The sequence below is a fragment of the Hippoglossus stenolepis genome, chromosome 18 (assembly GCF_022539355.2).
Source record: "Hippoglossus stenolepis isolate QCI-W04-F060 chromosome 18, HSTE1.2, whole genome shotgun sequence".
Lineage (NCBI taxonomy): Eukaryota > Metazoa > Chordata > Actinopteri > Pleuronectiformes > Pleuronectidae > Hippoglossus > Hippoglossus stenolepis.
Window position 1 is genome coordinate 9,164,652 of NC_061500.1, and position 26,524 is coordinate 9,191,175.

The window sequence follows — 26,524 nt, forward strand, 5'->3', positions numbered from 1 at the left end:
TGAATTCTCCACCTGTTGGAGGATGGTCTGGGGCTGGTGTTGCTCCCCCACCCATCTGACAAGAGCTCAGTTCCGGGTTCTTTCCAGCCCGAGAGCTACCGCCTCACCACCACCACCACCGCCGCCGCTGCTGCCGCTGCCTCGCACCCGGGATCATGTCGCTTTTACTGGACAACCAGTTCAAGGAGCTGCCCCCTGACAAGTCCGTGGACACCAAGTTGTTCCTGGAGGCCGTTTCCCACCTCCCGCATTTCTTCGGTGAGTAGAAAACCTTTTAGCTGAAGTCGATCAAAGCAACATAAAGTCACTTCCACTGACGCTGTCACGGTTCATACTCTGTTCCTCATGACATGTCCACGCTCACACATGATTCTTCTGAGGCAAAGAGCGGAGCGGGACGTGGCTATTTGCTGGAGAACCGCACCGTGGGGTCTCGGTTTCAGCAGATAGAGAAACTCTTTGTGGACTCGTTGAACACTGAAACATTCATTTTCTCCTCCTTCCTATTTGTATGCATCCTCCCCACGTGAGAGCCGCGGACGAGTCAGTCACATTTCACTGATCTCTCTCTCTCTCTTTCAGACTGTTTGGGATCAACAGTGTTTTCAGTCATCAAATCTGACATTAATGGAAATATAACGGTGAGATACACATCTGCCTGGAAGCCCTTTCAGTTTCTGGCCTCTGCTGCTTCACTGGTGTGTTTTCATAGTGGGGAACTTAAATGGGAGCTGGGGTTCAAATGCTGGAGCTCCTATTAGGTGATAAATCCAAACTATGAGTTAATAAGTCGTTATTTTGAGCTAGTGAGTCATTTCCCTGAAAAACTAACTCATGTTTTTCATGTTTTTAAAAGTCTTAATTTTGATTAAAAGTCATTGTTTTGAGATCTTGTCATTATTTTTGAGTCAGTAAGACACATTATTCTGAGTTACTAACTTATCACATTTAGGTACTAATTCATTATTATGAGCTAGTGAGTCATTTTCCTGACATACTAGCTCATTATTTTGAGAAACTTAGTCTCAATTTTGATTAAAAGTCATTATTTTGAGATCTTGGCATTATTTTTGAGTTGGTAAGAGATCATTTTCAGTAAAAGTCATTATTTTTGAGTTAGTAGAACATTATTCTGAGTAACTAACTTAGTACATGTAGGTACTAAGTTATTATTTGGAGCTAGTGAGTCATTTTCCTGAAATACTAGCTCATGATTTTGATTTGGGGAAACTAAGTCATTATAACAAGTAATTATTTTTGAATTCTTGTCATTATTTTGTGATATATGTGCACTTTCAGAAAATTCGAGCCGTCTACCTCAAGGATCCTGCGAAGTACGTCACCCTGCAGGACATCCTGGAGGTAGAGCGTGAAGCCCATGGAGCAGAATGGCCCAAAGTTGGAGCAACGTTAGCTCTGATGTGGCTGAAAAGGTGAGCGCTCCCTAAACTCAACGTTATGACACACTGTGAGTTGAACGCTCTGCTATCGCGGGCTCATTTTCTAAGAAATACCAGGTCTCTCCTGCAGGGGTCTCCGTTTCATTCAGATCCTGCTGCAGAGTTTGGTGGACGGAGAGAGAGATGAGAACAACCCCAACCTGATACGGATCAATATCACCAAAGCCTACGAGCAGGCACTGAAGAGATACCACGGCTGGATCGTGCAAAAGATTTTCAGTGTGAGGAAAATGTTCTTTTTAAGTGTTAACTGTTTTTTAACCAGTTATAGTAATTATAATAGAAAATAGGAATTTGACCTTTGTGAAACAGTTATTTCAGATAAGGTGATTTTATCTTTATATCTCTTTTCTCCTCATTTTAGTATATTTTTATTGTTTTTCTTTCACACAGTGTATTGTGAGATTATTTATTTACATGTATTTACTGGCAGCCGGTGCTTTTCTGACTTAGAAGTGAATGCCTACAACCGAGCTTCAGTACAGCAGGAGACCTCGGAGTGAGAACTAAGTAATAAATCTGGCCAAGACGACAAAGTGCAAGGACATCTGGCAAAGTTACATAATAACGCTGCTAGGGGAAGAGGGGCCCCTGGACGATATGAGCCTTTCAGAGATAATTCAAGATAAAGAGAGACGGCCCTGCTCTTTTAGCGTTTGCTCACCATCAAGGAAGCACAAGTGAGAACAGTCTGGACTGTGAGTTCCCTGTGTGCAGGGATGGGGACGCCAGACGGCGTTCATTGGAGGGACATAGTGGCCAAGAAGGAGCATAAGCCTGTGTGATTGAGTTCAAGTAGATGGGTTCAGACCCAGAGGTCGCTCTGCAGGCGAGCATTAGAGACTTGAATTTGATTCGGGCGGCCACCGTTTAGCCAGTGGAGGTCGATGTGCAGCGGAGTGACATGTGCCCTTTAAGGTTGATGGAAAAGCAGAGCCGTCATCTGTGAGGGTTCTGCCGCGCGTGAAAGGAGAACTGTTGGAGGGGCATTGAATTAGAGGAGGCGGGAGAAGATAGGGGCCTGTATCAAGAGCTGGGTGGTATACTGAGGCAGGAGAGGCTGGGTTTCTCTCATGTTGTTATCGTGCAAAGAACTGGATGATCGACACAAGATGGTCAGAGGAGGATGGTTGGTGATTGAACATGACACCCAGGTTAGGGTGAGAGATGAAGAACTCAGTCTTGAGCATATTTATTCAAACCCATTTCTAATTTTGTTGTTTTTTTTGTCCATTATAGACGGCGTTATACGCAGCTCCCTACAAATCCAACTTCCTCAAGGCGCTGTCAAAGGGAGAGGAAGTGAAAGAGGAGGACTGTCTGTCAAACGTGCATCACTTCCTGGTTAATTACACCGCCACTGTAGACGCCATCTACGAGATGTTCACAAATCTAAACGCAGAGCTGGACTACACCGTTTGACGTGACTGGGACCTGGAGGAGCGTCCTGAATCACCGTCTCGTCTGTCAGCCCTCTCCCAGCTGTCAGACGAGGTGACTTTATTTGTGTTGTTGTAATTTTTTTGTTCAGTTTGGTATTTATTACATTAATTATAGCTTAAAACATATTAATACTGCAAAATCCTTGGATTCAAGCTGAAGGTTATGTATTTTTGTGCTTGTATATGATTTCAAGTAATAGCAAGATTGTTATCGCAGCGGTGCAGCTCTCACACTTTATGAAGGATCGTGTTGTTGTGTGGGCGGTTGCTTTGTGTGTGTTGAGTGTTGGCCTTCACCTGTTCCATTGAGAGAAGACTATTTCACTGTAAACACTGTTATCTCTGCAAAAACCTTTCTGTTGGTTTGTGGTGTTCACTGTGTCCTGAGCCCTGGGGGGGGGGAGTCACCTCCGCTATTAACCTGGGAGCAGTTGTACAGTTTGTTCTCAGCGCTCTCATGGTGTCACTGAACAAGTGTTTTCAGAAGAAGCCCCGAATTAATTAATTAATTTGCCAGTAATTCAGTTTTAAAGAGGGAATTAGTTTATTCTTTTGAACTTTTGCTTCTTTCAAGTTTGTGTTGGTGTTCATGCTGTGTGTTGTTTTGTTTCCTATTTATGTATAAATTAAACTTAATTCTTTTTACGTCAACATTTTACATCTAAATATCTTTTTTCTCATTTTAGGAAAAAACATGGCATGTACGCATTTATTAAGAATTTATACCTATTTAGGATTATACAAATTTGATGTAGGAATACTCAAAAATAAGTATCAAGTAAATGTTAAATTGAACCAGTGAACTCACACCTACATTCAGTTCAATACATGTACTCTAGGTGGCGATGTTTGCTTGTCTTAGTTTTCTCTTTTAATCACATTAGTGGTGCAGCTGCTGCATCAAAGATTTGAAGCTGTTACGGATAAAACCCCAAATCAAACAATCTGCAACACAAATCTAGTTTCAGTCTCAGTCAAATTGGATTTTAAATGGCTCTTTAAAAAACAGTTTTTGTTGATGTTTGTTCATCTGTAAGAGCCGGTTTGTGAAAATCTCTTTTTAGTCCTCAACATGAACATGTTTCCAAGGCCGACTGCTGACAGAAATGTTTTTCCCTCCCCACACAAACATCAGCAGTGGGGAAAATCCCTTCTCTTTTTCATGTCTCCTAATCCCTCAAATCGACCAACCTCTTCCTCTGCCCAGTCTTACTTATCTGAAGAGTGTCCCAGAGGCCACAGTGGCTCTGGTTCCTCTCCCAGAGGAGCCCGGGCCTGAGCTAATCGTCTCTGAGCGAGAGCGAGGCGAGCATGTCTGTAATCCTGTAGGTTTATCAGAAGAGTGGCCTGGCCTGTCCTGACTGATAGATAGGGCGGAAAAGCTCCGAGCGAAGCCGGGGACACAATGGGCTAAAGGCAGGAAATCATTTACAGCCCAGCCTCAATGACAAAGCCACTGACCTTTCCCTCTGAAATATGTATCTGCAATGTAGTCATCAATTGAATATTGCAGCATTATTCACAACACTGCATCTGATGCCGCTATCGACGCCACCAAGGTTATTTGTTTGGTAATAGGCTACTTAAAGTGGGCGTGCATTTTTATGTCTGTGGTGATCTAAACTGCATTACAGCTATAGCATCCAATTTGGCGGGACAAATGAAGCAACATAAAAGGTGCATGCAGGCGCACCAGTTTAAGATTAGCAATTCAGTAGATGGGGAGTTGCAAGGCCACTTCTAAATAATGCGACCAGCAGTTTCCTCATGGATTTATCAGGAATAAATGTAATTTTAATGCACAAGCGTAATATCTTAAGGAGGGCTGCTACGTTTTATTTGTATTTTTAAGTATTCCGTGTCTTCAGCCTCAAGCGGTGGCCATCCGTCTCCCCCGACGTAATTCACTGTAACAAAATTAGTGCTTTCAACTTGCATCATTTATCGAGGAACCAGTCCAATGTGTTTTAGCTCAGGACGGACTCACATCTTATTATAAAGCCGAGATCGACCGGTGGAAAAAAGATAGATCTTAATAAAATGAGATCTATGGCTTGCCAAAAAACAGAGAGACATGCCCGGTGGTTAAGCTATAAATCCCTTTGCAATAAAACCAGAAAAATGTCTCCTTTCCTTTCCACAACTATTTTATCATTCATGAATATAATCAAACCGTCTCCTCAGCTCCACGTTGGACGGATAATAAATAATCTTATTTAATAACACAAACTCTGGGCTGGGTTTAGAAAATTTCATTTACTTGACAATCCTTATTAAGAAGAGGCCAAAAAGGGGGGGTGAGGGATTGGGGTCATACATTGCAAAATGTAGTTATTTCAACATCATACTTCATGGAGAGCGTTCACATGTCCATATAGAATAATTGCACTTTATAATTATAGAGACAGTTTGCTATGTAACTCAACAGGCCGACATAAATAAATAGTTTTACAGAACCAGTGCCGACACACAGAGATCTACTCAGTCACACGTCTCACGCCATCAGAGATCATATAGCCCTAAAAAGAAGAGGAGTGTAAATGATTCAGGCGGCCGGCTCTCCACAACATGGCACTCCATCATTCCCAGGTGTCGTGTTACGCTGCCACAACAACTGTCACATCCAAACACACCCCTCTTTTAGAAATTTAAAATCTTAACAAAAACACAACCAAACTGCACATCTTGCTTGGCCTGATTCGCCACAGTGTTGATTTGGATATGCAACAGTCCATAATATGCTGAGCTGAGCGTGACTACATCAAAACAAGTCCGATGCTAAGTTACATCACTTTTGTCTATAACTGCATGACAAAACACATTTTTTAAAAATTCATACGCAAATGATCAAAAAAGATGTTCACCGGCCCGGAGGATCGGCATCATACTGCTGAAGCACATGTCTGTTAGCACTGAAAAACTAAATTCACATTAAAGTAACAGACGAACATAATTTGAGTTAATAATCAAGAAGCGTTCCCTCTCAAATATGGAAAAAAACCCATAATATATTCACATAAACTGTCAGATTCAAGTGTTTTTAGACGAGTACCAATGATTATTTCAGTTTCGCAGGTTTCCCATGTTTGTAAAGGCCGACAGAGAAAAGCAGACAGTGTTTACATGTTAAAATAAGATCATGATTGGGTGCTCAGCATCAGTATTAAACGGAGAACAGCCATTTAAGATATAAAAATAAAAACAGAAAAAAGTCCATAAGATAAACCTATATCTTAAGTCATGATTATCATTTACCTTCGGGCTTCTAACACCAAGCCGTCTTCAGATACAGTACATGCACGAACGTAAAAAGGCATGTCTCATTCCCGCAGACGTCTGAACCGACACGCTTCCGCTGTCAGGCTTGTCACCTCTGCGCCCCGCTGTGCGCCAGCGCCTCGTCTTATCTGTAGACGGGGAGTTGGATGTGGGCTGTCTGGTGGTGCTCCAGCAGCTGAGGCATTCCCATGGCTTGGTACCCACGGCCCAGCATGCGCTCTTTGATGCAGGGAGGGTGGATGTCACTGATGAGGCACTCCAGAGACTGCAGGCTGCTGCTGAGCACTGCAGCGTGGCACAGGCTGGAAGTAGGCAGCCCACAACAGAGGTTTTGGTCTGTGCTGTAGGCCTGCATGTGAGGGGGGAGAGGAGGGTGCAGCTGAGGCTGATGATGCTGAGGGAGGTGGTGGCGTTGATGGCAGTTTGGGTGGAGGTGGGGGTGGGAGAACCCCATGTCTCTAGGCCTGGCCGTACATGTACCCGTTGCCAGCACCTGAGAGGTATAACAGTCGCTGTTGGGGGTGGCCAGGACACCGTCCCAGAGAGGAGCGAAGTACTGTCCGACGGCGCGCTCGCCCTGCATGGCAGCACAGCTCAGAGACGAGCTGCTGACTCGCTCCTGCCCAGCACCCACGCTGGGAGGAGGCGGCCTGTAGGCCAGCTGAGAGGAGCACGCCAAAGGGAGGCAGGTTTCAGGAGACTGGCCAACCCCGGCCTGTGCTGCTCGATGCCCCTGAGCACCGTTACTCACGCTGTACATCCTCACTGCTACCTGCTGATATGACGGATGCTGCTGCTGAATTGGATGCTTGTGCTGCCACACTGTGTAGTCTCCTTTCTCCAGGTAGCCAGCTTTGGCGATGTCTGCACTCTGCGTGGGCAGCATCGCTCCTGTGAATGCCAGGCTGCTCTGGGGCGGCACTCCCAGGACAAAGTCGGAGTCAGAGTGTGCCACCGCGGCCACGGCCTGCACGGAGGGGCTGGCTCGCGCCTCCCCCCCCAGCTGCAGGGCCTGGCTGTGGGGAACTCGGCTCATCTGCCTCATCAGGCTTTGAACCTCCGCCAGCTCCGACCGGGGAAGCACGCTCTGATCTCCGGAGGTCATCCCCGCACCGGAACAGAGTGTCTCAATGGGTACATCAGAGAGCTTACATGCGCTTATATGATAGGCCTTGTGCCCATGTCTGACAGCGTAGCCATTATTCAGAGGATTATTATACGGTGCCACAGAGGCCGGCTGGTTGTTTGCATGTTTAGTCCTCCTGCCCTCAGAGTTCTTCACCCCACCTCTGACCACCTCGGAGGTTTTGATGGCCAGCAAGCCCTGGGGGCCTCCTGAGCCTGGGTACGGGCTGTAGCGGTGGGTGCCTGTGGTGTCTAAGCCGTTGACGGTTTTGTTAAGCTGCTTGTGCTGCGGCACCCGTACTTCAGAGGGGAAGATTTTGATGGACAGCGGACTGTTGGCGTTCCGCTGGGCAAAAGCATCCAACTCTGCAGGAGAGGGGTACCGGGAAATCACGGTGGCCAGCTCGCCTGAGGAGAAAGAAGATGAAAATAAGTGATTTGTCTCAAAGAAGCTCTGCTGTTTTTTTTACCCTTCAAGCTCAGAACTATTAATGGAATGATGGAAGACATCAACATAATTTCGATGCTTTCTAAAACTTAGATTTTGTTCAATGTTACGCAGGGAAATTAGAGGAAGAGCAAGAGGAGAGGAGCTAAATCAGATGCAGTGGCTCCAATGAGATTCATTTGAAGATATTAAGGTGTTGGAGGATCGAATGAAAAAAAGCTTTAAAGTCATTTTTGTTGCTGACTACACAACTGATATTTCAGCAATTCGCTTAAATACTAAATTATTTTTAGTTGATCCACTTTTCATTTTTGGCCGTTCCTCAATAACTCTGAAATCACTCAAGCATCGCTGCTTCCCGTCAATGAAGGTTTGTTCCACTTAATGCTTTTATGAACCTGAACCGATCCCACTGTAAAAACCCTGGAGTCCACGTTGAGAAGGAGAAGTTGTTGCAGATGGGGACAAAAAGAGCAATCACACAAAGAGCACTTCTGATTGAATTGTGTGTGTGGGAAAGCTAACGGGACAAACTAAGATTGGATTTAAACACTATTATTCAGGCAATTTCATGGCTGCTTAACTCCTTGCAACAAAGGTGAGGTGGAAAACGGTGGGAGCCATTTAAAAACAATAAATCACCTGTTTGAAATTACAGCCACCTTTCAGGCCGACACTTTTATGGAGTTTCTGACATAAAACAGAAAAGGCGCTGAAATTAACCTACATAAGTCGGTGGAAATCATCACGGGCGAAATAACAAGCCTGTAATCTGCCACAAAAAGCTTCTAAAAATAAGGATAAAAAAACAAAACACTTCATTTCATTTTCAATAACAAAACCAATTCCAGCGATGCGGGGGAGAGGCTCACTTGTTGTTCCCATTTGAAATTGATTTGGGAGTTCATTTCATTTCAGGCCTACAGTGAGCCTCCCGACTGTGAAAATGATTCAATCTACAAGATCCATCTCATGAAAGAAATAAATTGGGTGTTTAAAATGGAGGAAGGAGGTAAGGTGGAGCGTTCAATCCATCCAGAAATCTCCTGGCGAGGCAGAAGGAGCGGCGGCACCGTGGTGCCGGCAGCGTGAATGAATTCTACAGAGAAATACAACAAAGCAAAACACTGCTTATTATGTATCGCGGCGTAGTGCTGCTATAGAAAACAATGACATCTGGGATGTTGGAGAGGTGTTTATACTGTATACAGCATCAAGATGTGAGCTCTCGCTTCTCTGGTTTCACATAATCCTGCTCACGGAGTCGGAGGTAACAGGAAAAACCAGCTGCAATAACAATTTCTGGCCTTTGGCTAAAAAAAAAAAAGCTTTTATTTATGACCATAAATGATAAGTAGAGGAGGATCATAACCACCCTGGAAGAAGCTTAGGTAATGGGGAGTGATAGAAAAGATTAAATGAATCTTTGCGATACCACAGAACTAAACGTGTCTCTTGTTTCTGCCTTCAAATTGCTCAGTTACCTGAGAGAGATCATTTAGTGAGGCGCTTCAGTCGTCTCTCGCTTGGTTAAATGTCAGCGTTAAGCCCTGCATGCTGCGATTGGCTCGCTGTTCCACAAACATTTCAAACACTTTGAATGCTAACACGTCTTCGCAGGGTGTCTGATATTGTTAGTCCAGAGATTACAGCCCTGTCAGAGCCATGGAGACACAACACAGCTGCACTTCCCCACTGTGGCTGCCTTAATGTGCCGCTATGGAAACCTCATTAGCAAATAGGCCTTTTCCCCCCACTCTGCATTCACATATTTGTCATCCGAGGACCACTCCTGCGTGGCATATGCATGAGAAAAAGGGGGATCATTTTCGGCTGATCCCCCGACAGGAGCGCGACTACTGGATAATGGGAAAGTCAAAGTGAGGACAGTAACAGCACGACCAGCATTAACGCTAAGCTCTAAATTACAACCAGAGGTAATTGTTTCAATCTTGAGGACTTTATTACCAATCACGGGTGTTAAACTGCAGCCCAGCACGTCATGTTTACCAGTCAGCTGCATCGTTTTTTGCTCATCTCACAAGGCTTTTCCTCCGAAACACACCCAATTTAAAAAAAATAAATAAAAAAGGACCAACAATGTGTGCTTCATTAATTACAATCTGGCTCCACGACAGCTCAAGTCTCCCTCTGAAGGTGCCAAGAAAGCATGAGCCTCCTTTGTGGAGGCTGCTGTCTCGTCCTCACTCTCAACACCGGGGCCATATATATATATACACATGAAAGTGATAATTGATGGTGTGCATAAAGTATCGTTTATCGCTCTGCAGGCGTCGTTTGCACTTTCCAGAATCGGAGCAAGGTTTTTCTTTTAAGTTAGTGGTTTTGCTTTGCTGGTCCATTTCAAAGTCTGATGCTTCCAGATCATTGATCCTGAAAACAAGCAAAAGTAGGCAACGCTCGTTCTATTCAGAGGATTGTTTAGCTCTTTTAAAACCGAGGTGTTTCAACTGCAGCTCAAAAATGTGTGAGGGAGAAACCTACCAGGTGAAACGTCTGAGCAGCAGAGCAGCTTTTAGCTTCATCCCGGCTATGTTGCCTTTTAGGAGATGAGATTCTTCATGTTCTTCCATTAATGCATGTTTAATGTTTAGTGGTTCGGCAATGTACCTAATGTACCAAAGACCAACTGAAAGTGGTTCAAAGTAATGTACATTTTCTTTATTTCTCTCTAACTGTACTTCTCTCTACTTCCATCTCTGCTCCAACCAGTGGCTTTACAGTTTAATTCAATGGAAAATATATTTTTTAAAGGTTAAAGCACATTATCTGTAGTAATCTTTTGTAAGTTAATCTCAAAAGTCTCCTTCATGGGTGTCAACCATGCATTTCACCCTGACATGTTTTCCTGGGTTTCTCCCCCTGTAGCCACGGCGAAAGGGGAGAAAAAATTAAGACGAGAAATGAAAAACAAATACGAGGTCGTTCGCATGACAACCGGGGAAATGGCAGCTACGTGTTGTCAGGTGAGGAATGGCGGGGAGATAATTAGCAGTCTGACCTTAAGCACTTCATCACCGTTAACCTGCAGGCTGCACGCGGCTCCTCAGCCCTGACACAGAGCAGAGGCACCGAGAGAGAGAGAGAGAGAGACGAGAAACAGCCCAGAAAAACATCAGCCTCTTTTCACGAGCAGGCCCCGGCCGCGGCATCACGCAGTGTTTACACGTTTAAATTCTTTGACCTTTTAACAGCCCCCCCCTCCCTACTTGTCCTCAGACACAGCTGATTAAAGTGGGCCGTGCTGGATTAAAAAAAAAGCTTTGTTTGTCATTTTCCGTGCCTCAAAAAGAATCTGCATAATGACACTGATGTACGATGCATCCGAGGCTCTCGATTGATCCCTCTAATGGTCCCACTAGTCATGCTAGAAGGTGTTGTTGGTTAGGAGGGCACGCCGCGCGTTAAACGTGCCGTGTGCAAGTGTTGTGGCGCCACGCTGAGAGAAGCTGGCACACTTTCATAGGAAACACCTAATCCTGATTTCCTCTTTACATGCAGGAGACTCGCTTGGAAAGAAACAGTCGGGGGTTGAGAGAGAGAGAAAGGAGATTGGTGTAATGTGTGTGTTTGTGATTTGAAAGAAGACGGAAAATGTTTGCACAGGAATAATCTGCAAATATACAAAACCTTGCGTTTTTTATAATCACGCCACGGTGCAATTTGTGGTCTTTCACAACCTTGATTCCAACCCCCATACAATTCTGCCACTTTAAAAAAAAACTCAAAACGGGCTAATCTTTTTCCCGTGGTCACACTTGAAGCCCCCAGATTAGAGCGCAGTCCTCATTGTTTTGGAGCAGTTAAAGTTAATCACTAATTTATGGGCAAAACAAGCCCCAGAGGCAGGGATGAAATAAAGAGGCGGGCGAGCACTTTGCATTTCCAGAAACCACTCCTCCTGACTGTTACATCCCCGGAGGCCCGACATGAGGAATGGGAATGACCGCTAGGTAATTATTCCTTATTAATATCCAAACAGGTTGGCTTGAAATGTCAGATCTTATGGTGGGGACTCCTCCTGAACACATTAGTGAGATAGCATCAGAGACCTGACAGTTGATGACAGGGCTCCTCAGCAGGCATAAAAATTTGTTTAGCGCCACACCGATTATTTCTGGTATTCAAAATACTCCTCGACCCACCTTCGCAAACCAGGGCCTGACCACATTCACGACAAATGTAAAACCTATGTCTCTGTTCCCATGACAACCCCCCCCACTTTTTTTTAGCCCAATTGGCCCAATAAGCCTATAGTCATTAGAACCATGTAATTAATTGGCCCTGCCTCCATTCATCAGAAGTTAGACAGAGCGATAACACCAAAAATTATAGCTGCTCTGCGCTCCCTCCATATTCAAGCCCAAAAATATAATTATACAGTTTTTCCGTTTTGGATAATGATTCTATCTACAACTTATATTTATTGGTGATGGATAACTTCAGTCTGTAGATTTTCAACTTCAGTCTGGGGCCTAACGTGTCAAAACAAACACAGAGATGCACAGCGACCACAAGATGGATGATTTATGAAGTGGTTATTGAGTTTCCATGGTGTCAGAGCAGATTGTGGGTGCTTCACATTCACAGTGTCCGTGGCTGATGGACACACAACTCTCCCGGTTGAATTAGTGCTAAATGTGAACTGTGGTGGAAAATAACTTGGGTTAAAAAATTAAAGTGTAAATAAAAACATAAGATGAGAATTGAACTACGACTCCCAAGGTGCTTTTCAGTAAGAAACATCCAGTCATTCTCATACATGTGGCTTACGACGCTAGGCTGAGAAAACTGCTAATAGATACAGCTAATACGATCATAGTGCTACTTGCTGCTAATGCTAATGCCACTCTGCTTAGCAGCCCGGATCAGTAGCCTCCCTCTGGCTCATGGGTAATGTAGTGTTTAGAGCCATCTGTCATGTCAAACTGACAAAACGGACACAAAGTTTAAATTATTTAAACCAGTGACCAAGACATGCATGTAAAGGGTTTTCAGTTTATCCAGAGGACTGTCATGATTCTTTCTTGAGTGACTTTGTATATAATTAAAACATAAACCGGAAAAATGGGAATTTTTAAAAGGCAAATGATGTTTGTTATTTAAAACGAAGTGCTGAGAAAAGACAAACACAGCTGAAAGTTAATTCTCCCATTTGTCACTGAATGACCCCTTTCATATTAGTCATATGATTGAAAAATAATGAAAATATTAATTAATAGAGGCTTAAAGAGTACGGTGCATTGTCAGCAGTTTTCACCATGTACCACGAGTACTAAATTGAAAAGACATTAACATTTAGAGGTTGACAGAGGGATGCCAGTTAAGGCCTCTGTGTAGTTGAACCAACCTAGCAACCATCTGCTCTTACATCTAACGTCTCTATTCTCAACCTTCATCCATAAACACACTAAAATAATTTCCCATGCATCCCTCATTCCTCGTCAGCAGGTTGTACGTGAAGGGTGCCGGAGTAACCTCGGGGTTGAACACTTAGTTATGTGTGCTGGAGGAGGCTCTGGCGAATACTCCTTTGCACCAGTGTCACTCCTCATTTGTTTCTGTGCCGCTTGGCCCAGCTTGGGCAAAGTTTCCCCTCTAAAAGCCGACCCGAGCACAGGCCAGCAGCGTGGGAAAAAAAAGAAGCGTTTCCAGCCCCCTGCTTTCAAGCTGAGATAGCAGAGAGGAGAGAGAGGAGCGCGGCTCGCATTCACTCTCGTCACATAATTCCTCACACTGGTTTTCTCAGAAATCTTTCGCATGGGTTTGTGGGGCTGAGAGCTTTTATGTCCTGTGCCTTCCATTTATTGATAGCTAAAAATGGAAATGGCTTTTCAAAAGCGCAGCAGCGACCGGCGTCTGTCCCCATTTAACATGATCCAACAGCGACTCATTTAATGAAGGAGCCCGGACCCACACAGACTGAGCTCCCATCAGCAGTCTATTCCCTGTGGTTGTGCTTGAAATGTCAGGCTTCAGCTGAAGGGTGCTGCACCACGCCACGCACAGTCGCAGTACATAAAACTAATGGGGAGGGAGAGGGGGGGGGGTCGAAAACAGGATGAGGAACGCACCCCTGGTTCTGCCTGAGGCAAACTAGGCCCTTCTGTTCCAATGTTTAGCAGACAAGTGCTCCACTGATTCCTAATTAATATTTAATAACAAAATAGACAAAGAGGTATTTCACCCGGGGAGAGAGATGAGGAGATGAGGAGATGAGGAGACAGAGCTTAAAAGGGGGGAAGGAAACACAGCATTTGGTTTTGAGTATGTAATTCTAAAAATAAGTCTGTTGCAGAACCACACAGGTCTTTCCTCTTCATTTGGCTGATTTGACCTCTTCATATATATAGTACATGAAGTGTATATGAAGTATATGAAGTGTGTATGAAGTATATGGAGTTTGGTGAGCTGAGAAAACCCCCTGGCGTGGCTCCACCCAGCTTCAACCCGAGAAGAGGTCAAATTATTTAGAATATGTGAAACCCCCCCCGTGTGTGCATGTGCAGGTGTCGGGTTTACACCTTCATTGAAATCTGATAATTACAAACACAATTAGGGTGAAATTAGACTGTGTAATGGTGCGGTGCGTGATGCGTGAGCAGAGATAGCCTTTGTGAGGAAGCACAGGCCCATGCAAATGAACAGAAACATTTACTGGCAACAGGACCAGTCAGATAAGATCATCCTGACCACCGCCCTGCTCTCCAGGCATAAAAAAGGTGCGCATGTGACTTATCAGCTCACCAAACACTGATAGTCAAATGATTGCGATTCACTCGGAGGAAGATCTGAACGTACACGCTGTTACTGGTCACAATTTGCATACTCGTGCTTTCTCGGACACTTCCTGTTTTGCAGCACAGTAGCAGTTCATGCATGGGTCTAAATAAAACACATTAAATATATATGTGACAGCTCAGGCTCACTATAATGATGCTGCAACAGCTACAGGAAAAAACAAAACATCTCCAAAGGACCTAATAAGTCAACGTGTTTCATGGCTAAGTGTATTAATAAAACTGCAATACACCCAGCTGAACCATTAAACTGTGAGCAATTATAGATCTTCAATATAACTCCAAACCAGACCCAGCACAGAAATATAAGGCATCAGCAGTTTTTAAAATCGAAATGAAAAAAAAAAAAAAAGGAAAGCACAGCAGAATAACTTCATTTGCAGTTCTGTGATCTCATTATCTGAATCTAGACTATCGAGAAAGAAGAAGAAGAAGAAGAAAATGTATTCAGAGCACTGCACAAATCCCACAGATGTAGAGCAACATACAAAACACAGAGGAATCCGACCAAGGACTAATTCTGCAGACATGTCACATCTAACCAATTAACTGGAAGGAATCTAATTACAAATGTCAATCCAGGTTAGTCCCGGAGATACCGGCTCAACCTTTCAGTGAACGCGGCATAATCAGTCAAGATGAAGGTCACTGACATTGGGGGCGCTCTCTGAAATGTGAACGTTATTAGTAACCCTGTGTGGGAGAGTTGATTAACTCCGTAATTTCAGACTCCACTTTGACCATTGGCACCGCAGGAGCACAGTGATTAGCAACCCAATTAAAAGGCATCATCATCATCATCAGGATTGGCCATTATTTTAATTCTAAGAGCTTAACGGCAGCTGACGGCTTAACGCGCTGTTGTAAGGTTAACTAGGTAAGTAACATATTGAACTTGATTAATGTTGGTGTTCAACTTTTTCCGTTTGCACAATGGGAGGAAATAAGTATCTCGCTTACATATACGTGGACATTTTGGACATCTCTAATTTCCACTCTAGTCTGTCTTGGCCTGGTTCAGACCACTGCCAAACTAAACCAGTTCCCTGTCCATGTGGGCTCCTCTTCTGGTCGCCTTGCTGAGGGAATGTGCCGCGTGTGGTATCGATGGAGGGAGGGTTACGACGTGTTTGGCAGAAAATGCTGCTTTTGTGCAGTAGTGACAACATTTACTCTTCCACTGTGTTTTACTACTATAAACGAATAATGTGTATCTGTGTAGCAGATAGATTGCTCCTAGAAGTCAATGAATTTACTAGTGATTTCCTGGAGTAGGACAAGCTGCAGTTTATAAAGACATCCAGGAGTTCAGAGCATGCAGGCACGAGCAGCTGCTTCCACTGGATTTAACTTAAAGGGCCATAGCCCTGGTGCAGAGGTGCTTTCTTGTTTTCATGATTTTCTTAATTTCTCTCATTCTTGTTGTTCCTTTTCAGTTTTCTGTGCACAGTAAATATGCTGCACCTTATCCAATGTTTAAAAATACTTTAAATACTTTTATTTTTGCTTTGCCAATAAGATATATGGTCTTTAAGTGCACTTGAAGGTGACATGGTCAAGCTGAACATGATTGATTAAAAAGTCACTCAGGAACAAGAACCCTTCCAGTTACTATTAACTTCCAAAACCGGTCTATGCCATTGATAAATGTGCAGAGTGCCTGTTGTCTGCCCTCTGTGTTACCTGTGTGCCATCATGACTCACCTTTGCGGGTGCAGGGCTGCAGCGGCAGCACCGGCAGCAGTAATGGCGGCGGAGCAACATCGAGGCTTTTGGGAGTGCAGGCCAGACGCTGCGACGGGAGGTTCGGTCGTCTCTGGATACAGGCCAGCATGATCGTTCACGACGGCTGCTCACAGCCTGGGTTAACCTGCTGGAATAAAGATAAAACAACAGATTTGTTCACTTTATCGCAATACCAGTTAACACCAAATAAAATGTCAAACTGAGAAATAGACATTTTAAAACGACAATGGTAACCTAGTGCTGGTAATAAAGATAAAGTCAGAGGATCAACAAAGTCAGCAGGTTTCATTCTCTTGAGAACCATGGATGGCTACGAGAGGTTTTCAAGGCAATTCACCCGGTGGCTGTTGAGATATTTCAGGCAGGACCAAGATGAATGAATCCCCGACCAGTTCTGTTGTCATAACTTTTGATTTTAAATGTTTTTCTCATTTCATGGTTTGGTCACATAACCATCATTGGAAAGAAAGCAGATGCCAACTTAACGTTTGGAGAGTAAAAAAAATATAACGATGGGCATTACATTCAATCATCACTTTGATGTCGGAGTAAAAAACTGCCGGCGCGCACGCTACAAACTCTCCTCTTTCAAAAACATCTCCACTTCACTCCGGCAGCTGACATGTCTTAAAACTCTTCAACGTCTCGGGTCCTTTTTACCACATTAAAATTCAGGAGCCCGGCTTTGAACTGCGGAGGCTGCACATTTAAGGAAGTAATCTCATTTAATAACGACGCCATCTCCTCCCGCTGCTTAGTTGTTATGATGGTTCTTCGCTGTTATCAACCTTGGTCTGTCAGCTGCAATCACACAGATCATTTACAAGGACTCCTGCAGCCTCGGGGTGCGTTTCAGTTTGCTACTATCCCCGAGACCTGGGTTTCTTGTTCTATGAATTTATGGCTGTATTGATCAGCGGTGAAAGCGAAAAGCGGCTCACTCCCCGGAATAGGCCGCGCTGTTTGCAGGGTTAAGTATTGTCAGAGGAAATGAGCGGCGCGGTCGGAAGAAGAAGGCGCCTCTCCACGACTGTGCTGATTGAAGCAATCATTCTGAAAAGAAAGCCAGGCATTGAGGGAATATTTCAGTGATAACGGTGTTTGACTTTCACTTTGATTATCTGAGGGAGTCAGCAAATCTGTATGCTAGCTCTGCAAAACTAAAAAAACCCGGGGCTACTGCACAAACTTCTTACTGATTTAGGTATCTCGTATACCCGCAACAAACTATCTGAGACGTACAGTATATACCGTTAATCCAGCAACTGCAATAGTCCCCAAAAAAAAGGCAGCCAGCAGCATCCAGCTGTCACATTGCCTCTTTTTCTTTCTCGGGTTTTTCGGTTCCTTTGGATTTTGCCTTGATTTCTCCCTCAGGGTCCGCGGAGCAGCTAAAGAGAGTCAACCACAGAACAGAATGTTCAGTGATGAGCTGCGGAAGCGTGATTACCTTCGCCTCAAAAGGAAGAAGAGACAGAGAGTGGCTTTCATTTTACTCAGGTGCCAGCCCTCACTCTTCCCTTCCTCCCCCTCCTCCGCTCAACATCTGTCCCTCGGTGACAAGCCCACTTCAAACTGCTCAGAGCAACCTGTCTCATCTGAGCACACACTCACACACACATACACACGTACATCTGAAGCGCTAAAAGCCCGAGTATGGTCAGATTCCATTTTGAAAATAATAGCAGTTTCACAACAACCCCTCCATTACCACACATTTGTCAAGAGGGAGGTGCCGAAAAACGCAGAAGGAACACAAGAGAGGGAAAGTATCTCAGGGGAAATCCCTTCACTAGCAGAAAATGAGACATGAATTGGAATACCTTCCATTACCCCCATAATTTGCAGATGGAAAAAAATACATCAAGGAGGTCATTATGATTCAAAGAGGCCAGCAGTGGCTTAAAGAAAAAGAAAGTTTCGCTGAGAGCAGAGAAGGGAGCCAGATATGATCCATAAAGTGCGAGTAATGACGGTTTCTTTCATCCTGCCATCTAAATTTTAAATTTAAAGAGATTTTGTGAAAATTTGACTTCCTTCCTGAATCTCGAGAAGAATTACCTGAAAGCCGAGGAGACATAAGAGATAAAAGCGACCCCAGAATTTGTGATGTTATCTCGGCTCAATTCTCGAGCAATATGGTTTCTCCAGCCCCTTCATTTCATGTTCTGCTCAACAAAAAGTTTTGCCTGTGGCTTTGTTGATGTCATGTCGAGATATCTCACGACTGACAACTGCAAAGTAACTGTCAGCAATCTTAGAAATGCCAGACGTTATCGTAGTTCAACTCAGCTTCCACAAACAAGGTCAAAGATCGTTGTCATTACTAAGATGTTCAGTGTTTCTTCAATCAGCAGACACATATTGTGGTTATTGTTATAAACCAGACGTCTCACTTCTCATATTTACTCTTCTACTTCGAGTTCATTTCTTCAAATGACCTCTGTAACATGCTTATTAGGGAACAGGACAAAGTTTAAGCTGCAAGGACGTCTAATCCTCGCCACTCTCCTGCAACATCCGTGTAGCTGATAAGCAGCACGACGTGGTCCGCTGAGGGGCGTGCCAGCGAGATAAAGGCCTTGTGCTTTGCAGTCCATCTAACTGTCCCCCGTGGTTTTCTGATAAGGGCATTTTGGCGGACGAGTTTATTTTTCAAGCCTCTTCCTTCATCGCAGACGGGACATGAAAGGCCCCGTTTTTCTGATGTCATCTCTCCCGGGACGGGGACGGGGCTTTTTTTCCCCGAGAAGATATGGTCAGCTGAGGGGCCAAGGGGGAAGCGAGGGAGGGACTTAATGATGGCTGCTGCAGGCACAGAGATGATTTGTTATCTTAAACGTACAAAACATAAGTTTGGCCGCTAACGGTCTCTAATTTAAAACAATGACAAAAGACCTACTTTGATGATGTTGTGAAGCAATGTGGGATCATGGAAGTTTATGTATTTAGTTTGTTTATTATTGTATATTAGTTTTATTCACATCACGCAGCAAACAGCAAGGGAATAATCGTTATCCTTTACGAGTGACAAAGAGTGGAAGGACAAAACAGGGTAACTGGCTAGCAGTGTTTATTTTCCTCATAAGTCAGTGGCCACAGAAGTTATAGCAGAAACGGACAGGTAAAGTGGATATGACCCAATTTAAAGGCGACCAAAAGAAATCATCCCATTGCCTTTTATAAAATTGGGAATTTCTCAGGGTTTCGATATTGTCGGAAACATTTTGGATAATGTCAATGAAATATAGAAGTCTAGTTTTTTTTAGACGTGTAAAAAAACTATTCTAACAGCATCTGTTCAACAAAAATATTCCCTCTGGCTAATTTTCTCGAGACAACTACGCATTGTCATCAAATTAGCACCAATGAGGAAGAAATGAGGACAGATGTACGCATATTCCTTAAGATTGTTAAGTAGGGTATGCATGATTACCCAGAAAATACACTGGGCCATGCCTAACGTTTTACCTGTCAGGCTGCACAACAACAGCTGCAGCACAGGAACAACCATCAAAGCGGGAAAAAAGCCCTTCATTATACACGAGCATGTGTCTGACCTTCTGGAGTCTTTTATGAGTCTGTGCAGCATCAAGGGTCAGAGAGAAGATAGAAGCAAATTGCGAAGAGAGCCGCCCTCTCAGCAAACATGAAATGCACAGGGATACACACCGGCTCTACACAAACACACACACTCAAACTGTCACTTACACACACACACACACACACACACACACACTCAAACTGCCACTTACACACACACACACACTCACCCCTCCCTACCCAAACCATCTCAGCTCCTGTTAGCGGTTCTCAGAATCTGCTGTTAATAATTAGATGATAATGAAAAAGGTTTAGGACGAGCACCCTTTTCACTCTCTGGCTGGATTAGCATGTGAGTGCTATGCTAATGTCCCCCCCCCTTCCTTCCACACAGAAACTGCAGGACAAAAATAGAGAAAAGGAAAGAACACAAAAGCTAAAAAAAAAACGAGGTGAACGTATAGAAATAAATAGATGATTAACAAAGAGGAAATGGTTATTACAGAAGAGGAAGAGCAGCGTCTCCCTCGTTGAATGAACAAGACGTGGCCCATGAATAACAATCCACTTGCTGTATAATTAATAGTATATTATGCATGGCTTTCATACTGTCTTTAAGGTAGGCACTGCAGGAACCTGTTTAAGTAATGGAGACTAGACAAGTAGTCTGACATACAGGGCTGCTGCAGCTGCTGGATTCATCTCTATAAAGCCCTCCTTACACACACACACACACACACACACACACACACACACACACACACACACACACACACACACACACACACACACACACACACACACACACACACACACACACACACACACACACACACACACACACACACACACACACACACACACACACACATCCCAACCCCCTCATACATTTTTAATAGAATCTATTACTTCTGGATTAGCCGATAAGAGCTGCCCTGGTTAAATTCTATAATAGTTTGCATAATTGGTATCAGAGCCGCATATAAGAAAGACCCAGATTTCTCTCTTCTCCTTCTCTGTGGAGAAAGAAGAAAAAAGGACACAAAGGTTCAAATGCAGGAAAACCAAACAACCCGGAGTCACTCTGCTCCACGCTAAAAGAACACTCGAGGCCCGAGGCCGATAACAATGAGGCTCATTTCCATTGAGATTAGCTCCTGTAAAAGGTATTACAACGGTTTTACGAAACAGAAAAGAAGCATTTCCTATACAACTTGCGTGCAAGCACAAAATTTATGTAAATGCAAACGCCGGGCAATGCTCAGACAGATGTCCACGGCTTTCAGATGGATGTAAATCATGCAGCGTTAATGGCTGGTTGCCTGGGATGAACATAAACGTCACAATTTCTCCCGTGCACAGCGTCATGTGGCCGCCGCTAAGCAGTTGTGTTACAATGAAAGCTGAGGATGAAGAAGTCTGATGGATCTGTAACAACAGCCAATCATCCACTGACAAGGAACAGTCTGTCCACCACATAATCTTCCACATATTGCTTCACTATTGCAAAGACGTAAATATGAGTGAAACGTCTGCTGCATGTATAAATCAAATATAAACCTGCACATTTTTGTTGGACTACCTAAGTTTTATTCATGTTTTTCCGCAGTTTAACCCAACAAACCCTGAGCTTTTATATTCCTGTTTTTACTTCTCCTAGGTAACCTCTTTGTGGGAGGCTGTGGCTCAGGAGGTAGAGCGAGTTGTCTGGGAACCAGATGGTCGGTGGGTGTGATCCCCAGTTCATCCATTCTGCATGCCCAAGTGTCCCGGTGCAAGACGTTGAATGCCAAATTGCTCCTGATGGCTGTGCCGGCAGTGTGTGAGTGATGTGTGATAGAGAAAGTTGCAACTTTACTTTTGGTGTCTTACAAACCCGCGAGGGATCAGCGCTTCTGTGTGTATGAAGAACAAATCTAATAAAATCATAGATGTATTTTATGGTTTGTTCATCAAGACCAGGAAAGCTCTATATTAATACAATCCCACTATAGGTCGACTGTGCAAAGCAACATTGGCAATTCACCTTCTAACTGGAGGGATTTGAAAATGCAAATAAACTAAATATTAAAATGAAAAGTCTTAATGAGACTGATCTCAATTAAAAAGTCAGAGCATGTACCTGCGGAGAAACCCTACAGTCCCACATTTCACCCTCTGTCTGTTTCCCTCCCCACTACCTGAAAGTGAAAAAAAAATACATCAGTTCGCAGTCTGCAAATCTCAAACAGTATTTTACAGGATTTTAATATTTAAACATCTAAACTGCGGCAAACAAATGGTTTGAAATGAATGACAGTCCAGCTCCGTGGGATCAGAGCCTGCACCATTAACTCCGGCAGCAGCCGCAGCTACTGCCAGCGTGATGTATTTGTCTTTGAGGTTTACAGTTCTGACAAACAATTACTCGTTTACTTTGGAGTTAATGCAGGCCATTTGTGTGAGTCAGTCTTTCAAAACAGCCTTGGTATGACGATTAATGTGTCATATATAAACAATATAATCACTATTTTTGTAGTTTGTTGAATAAATGGCATCTTCTTTGCTTATTTGTTCAAATGTATCCATGGCACTTTCTCAAGTTTGGTTGAGAAACACAAGTGAACTTTATCACTGGATTTGGTCTTTGGAAAAGTACTACCTCGGACATTTTTCATTTAAAACAGATTGCCCGGCACAAATTTGTCGATTAATCCAAAACTGCACAATTAAATCTTATCTCCGAGAACAGCTTTGGTCGGCAGTAGAAAGCTCGGACTGACCCAAATCTGCCCTTGCGCGCGTCTACGGTGCCAAGGTAAAAGAAACTCACCGCATGGGGTAAAGTCTGGCCAATGCCAAGGTAGCATTAGAGGGTAAACAGAGCCTTATCTTATCCTTATCCCAGTGTGCACGCCGAGACACGCTGTCAAAGAGCTATGGGTATGCTGTCCAGCCTTTAGAAAACGTTGACTAAAGATAACAGATTGGAAGTGGAAGAGTACGCTGAAAAGTTTTTGCAGGGAAAAGAAGGGGAACTATGGTTTCAGTTTTGACGTTGACATTTTGTTGGGCCGACTCCTTTGTAGAGTTTTATGAAGGAGAAAACTAAAAAAGACGATAACAAGCATGAACTCAATCCCTCCAAACCCCCTTCCTGAGCCCTGTCATCTTTTTGTTTGGCGTACTGTTACACTGTTAAGGGTCACCGATTCCTTCTAGTCATTAAAATCTTGAAGCAAACAAAAAACTCATTAAATACCGTGGAGAGAAACGCTGCCTGCATGGCTCTTACTTGAGCTATAACCTAATGATAAGCTCCCTACCCGGCATCGTGGAAATATTCAGGACAAAAAAAAAAAAGAAGAAGCCTTTTGATCTCTGGACCAAACAAAGATGTCATCATCTCAGCTTCCATCTCTTAAATGATAAAGCATCAGTTGCAATTTGGCGGTCTTGATCATTAATTCGAAGTAATGACCGAGCACCGTCCTGTAGACAAAATAAAGATTACCGGAGCTCCACATAACCCCCCTCAGTCCCTCCCCCCTCCCCGTTGACCCCAGAGGCCCAGTCCTTAACCTCCCACCCTTAACCCCAGTTTCACTACTCCATCATCCTATTAGAGTGAAAAGACCAATTAGACAGATTTCAAAAGACGGCCGGCTGCCTGTAATTACACATGACATCTCTTAGCAGATAAAAAGGTGACTACAAAGGGTGCACGGGAGAAAAGGGCGAAGCGACTGTGCCAGCTACATTATCCATGTATGATGGGAAGAGCGGCTGGGCGCATATGTAGATACGATCAAAGTCATTTTGCATCATCTCATCGTTCAGTCTCCCAACGAGAGACTGATGCACAACGGAAATCTCCCCGTGCACATAACAAGTCTTAAATGTGAATCAACGGATGACACGGCAGAAAAAGACGTGACCTTAATCAGTCCTTGTTCTGGTCTGCGTAATAATCGTCCAAGAAAAGGTCACTGTCGTGGAGAGCCGTTTCCTCCATTCAGTAACTCAGTGGGCCCGGAGATTGAGCGAGCCTGGGGAAACTTCACAATAGATCAGAGCTCAGCTTCGCTCCTGAGATAGCAAAGGGAAGCAGGCAGCCAAATGACAAATCCCCCTCTCTCTTCACGGAGTTGGAATTACTGCCGGGGTGTGATGTGAGATCAGAGGGAAACCCCCACGGGATACCTGCACACCGACTGCTCATGATACCGCGCAATTTACAATCAGCTCAGGAGAGCTCCAGGGCCGGGCAGAGCAAGTTTCAAGCAAACAACCGCAACATGAATATTTGTCATTGTGTAATTAGTGACATGTAACCGTCTAAAACTGAAGAACGCAGCTGCTAAAGCCCAAGCAAAATGACAGCGTGTGATGTGTAAGCCCGCAGCACTGAGTGCTCACTGGGGGAAAGGGTTTTAGTGTGAGAAGCAGATTTATGGATCGAATGCCAAACCAATATACTTTATGATGAAAAGGGGACAAGCTACTAAAATTTTTATTACAGCTGTGCGGTACATCAAAGGCAACAGTGGCATGGTTTTGAATATGCTTATAGGAAATCATAAGAAAGACAGATACGCCTGTTCCTGATCACCACATGCCTCAAAAGGAAAGAATTAACCCAGGGGAGTTGACATACTTTTCTCTTTTTGGTCAGAAAATAGCTTGAACAACAACACACTCAAAAGAAGAGGAAGAAGAAGAAGAAGAAGAGGACAATGATTGACACCAAATTGCAGCTTTTTCTTCTTCTCTGCCTCTGGTGAGAAGCTGTGACATTTACGTCTCTCTGGGTAATAAAGGATCTGGCAACAAGCAGGAAGAGCATGCAGGCTAGAATTTCACACCTGGCCAATAATCTATAGGCCCCCTCTGCTGCGGCTATAACCTTCAACCCCGGCTGCCACCGGTGCAGTGAGGTGCGATGATCCCACCTCCGGCTTCCAGACAATAGAAATGGAAACCTTCAGAGGCAGGCAGCCCTCAATGACCGATAATATACTTCAAAGCACTTCCCGTTTCCACTGAGACGCTGACATTATAAAAGCGCCTTCTCGGTGCGCGCATGCACAGAACAGCATCCAACTCACACATGCACCGCACACAGCTGATGAGAGTGGAAAAACGCCCCTGGCGCACGAAACAACAGTTTTTATAGAAGAGAAAAAAAACTCCAGAAACTTACACATCATCATTACGCAAACGTTTCTCATCCATATTATCACCAAATTACGCACATTTCCCATATTTATAAAAATAACCAGGGACTATTTTTTTTACCATTAAATGAATCATTCTCTATGGTGGATATAAATTACAGTGCTTATAGCTGCATATAAAAACACATTAAGCAACAGCAGGACACTGATGTACAGTGAGGGCGAGACACTCCTATCCATGAGTGCGCACCGGGCATCTTTCACCACTTTAGCGCTGTCGACCTGGAATCAATGCGGGGCAGGATCCCGGAGCATCTTTACAACCAGACATGTTTTATTCTCACTCTGTCATCGTGCGGGCAACACACACACACACACGCACGCACACACGCACGCACACACGCACACATACAGCGACCATTCACACCTATGGAGCTGCAGAGGGAAAAAAAACCAGAGAAACATTTGCCACACACACATACTTTGAGCGTTATAGTGTAAATAAAAGAAGTCTTACAGAGTTTGGTCTTATCATAAGGCTTGTTTATCTTTGGTGGGCCACGGCTGATTGGTCGCTCCCCTGCTCGGAAGGCGTATTTCCTCCGCAAAAAGCAATCTCGCCTCGGATTCCGCGGTGCGCACTGGAGACCTCCGGGGATACATCCATGGATGACGCCGGCTCCATTAGCTGAACTTCCACAGCATCTTCAGCGCGAGTGTAACAAGGAGGAAATGTCACCGGTTGTTTTGTTTCTTCCGTTGCAGCAGCTTGTCGCTCATCCCGGGAGCTGACAAAAGCAGAGAGTGTGTGTGTGTGTGTGAGTGTGTGTGTGTGTGTGTGTATGCCACAGAGAGAGAGCGAGCGAGAGAGTGATGTCGGAATGGCAATGAGTCCTCTGCACTGTTGAAACCGGCTCCGGGCCAATCAATCAAGGGTACATTTGAATATTCCCACGGCTCGGCCAATCGTGTGCGAGGGAAGGCGGCCGCTGCCGTGACGCCGGAGCCGTCAAAGTGAGCACGTTGCTGTGTTTTAAAGGAGAAGAGCCTCTGATGTGACGGCGCCGGAACAGATGCAAGTTTTTTGGGGGGTCGATGTTGATCCCTGCACGTCTGATCGATTATGATATCTGCATCTCAGCCAATCAGAGGAGCCCCATTAAACAGAAAATGACCATGAAAAACCTGCATCACCTCAGGGACTGGGAGCAACGATGGAATAAAAGTATAGAAGGTATAGAAATAAAAAAAACCCCACCACATTGTAAAGAAAAACCCAATTACAAATGTTCTGCATGTATGTCAAAATCTATCTGTCTGTCTGTCTGTCTGTCTGTCTGTCTGTCTGTCTGTCTGTCTGTCTGTCTGTCTGTCTATCTATCTATCTTGTATGATTGTTATTTGTGATGTATTAAAGATGCACTTGTTTTAAAAGTTGTTTATGTTTTGCAATTGAAATCTGAATCTGTTCAGCTATACTCTCTAAACTAATATGGTACTCAGT

At 44.2% G+C, this 26,524-nt stretch overlaps 2 protein-coding genes across 3 annotated transcripts; one reads left to right on the forward strand and one right to left on the reverse strand.

The window, feature by feature from the left end:
* Positions 1-4: 4 nt before the first annotated feature.
* Positions 5-3,553, forward strand: LOC118125756 (glycolipid transfer protein). Its single transcript, XM_035184701.2, has 5 exons — positions 5-258; positions 583-641; positions 1,300-1,433; positions 1,531-1,681; positions 2,700-3,553. Exons 1-5 carry the CDS (start codon positions 156-158, stop codon positions 2,880-2,882), a joined length of 630 nt encoding a protein of 209 aa, XP_035040592.1. The 5' UTR covers positions 5-155; the 3' UTR covers positions 2,883-3,553.
* Positions 3,554-5,139: 1,586 nt separating this feature from the next.
* Positions 5,140-25,989, reverse strand: LOC118125387 (protein FAM222A). 2 transcript variants are annotated; one of them, XM_035183893.2, is made up of 3 exons: positions 25,538-25,989; positions 16,280-16,445; positions 5,140-7,714 (listed from the first exon to the last, which is right to left on the reverse strand). In XM_035183893.2, the coding sequence occupies exons 2-3, from the start codon at positions 16,407-16,409 to the stop codon at positions 6,306-6,308; spliced, it is 1,539 nt and encodes a 512-aa protein (XP_035039784.2). In that variant the 5' UTR covers positions 16,410-16,445; positions 25,538-25,989; the 3' UTR covers positions 5,140-6,305. The 2 variants fall into 2 exon arrangements, with proteins under 2 accessions (XP_035039784.2, XP_035039783.2); XM_035183892.2 differs by having other exon boundaries at positions 16,280-16,448; positions 25,538-25,949.
* Positions 25,990-26,524: the final 535 nt, after the last annotated feature.

Coding starts and splice junctions, on each gene's coding strand:
- LOC118125756 (XM_035184701.2), top strand. CDS start 156: ATGTCGCTTTTACTGGACAACCAGTTCAAGGAGCTGCCCCCTGACAAG. Junction 642..1,299: donor ACATTAATGGAAATATAACG/GTGAGATACACA, acceptor GTGCACTTTCAG/AAAATTCGAGCCGTCTACCT. Junction 1,682..2,699: donor TCGTGCAAAAGATTTTCAGT/GTGAGGAAAATG, acceptor TGTCCATTATAG/ACGGCGTTATACGCAGCTCC.
- LOC118125387 (XM_035183893.2), bottom strand. CDS start 16,409: ATGCTGGCCTGTATCCAGAGACGACCGAACCTCCCGTCGCAGCGTCTG. Junction 7,715..16,279: donor GCAGCCCTGCACCCGCAAAG/GTGAGTCATGAT, acceptor CTTTCTCCTCAG/GCGAGCTGGCCACCGTGATT.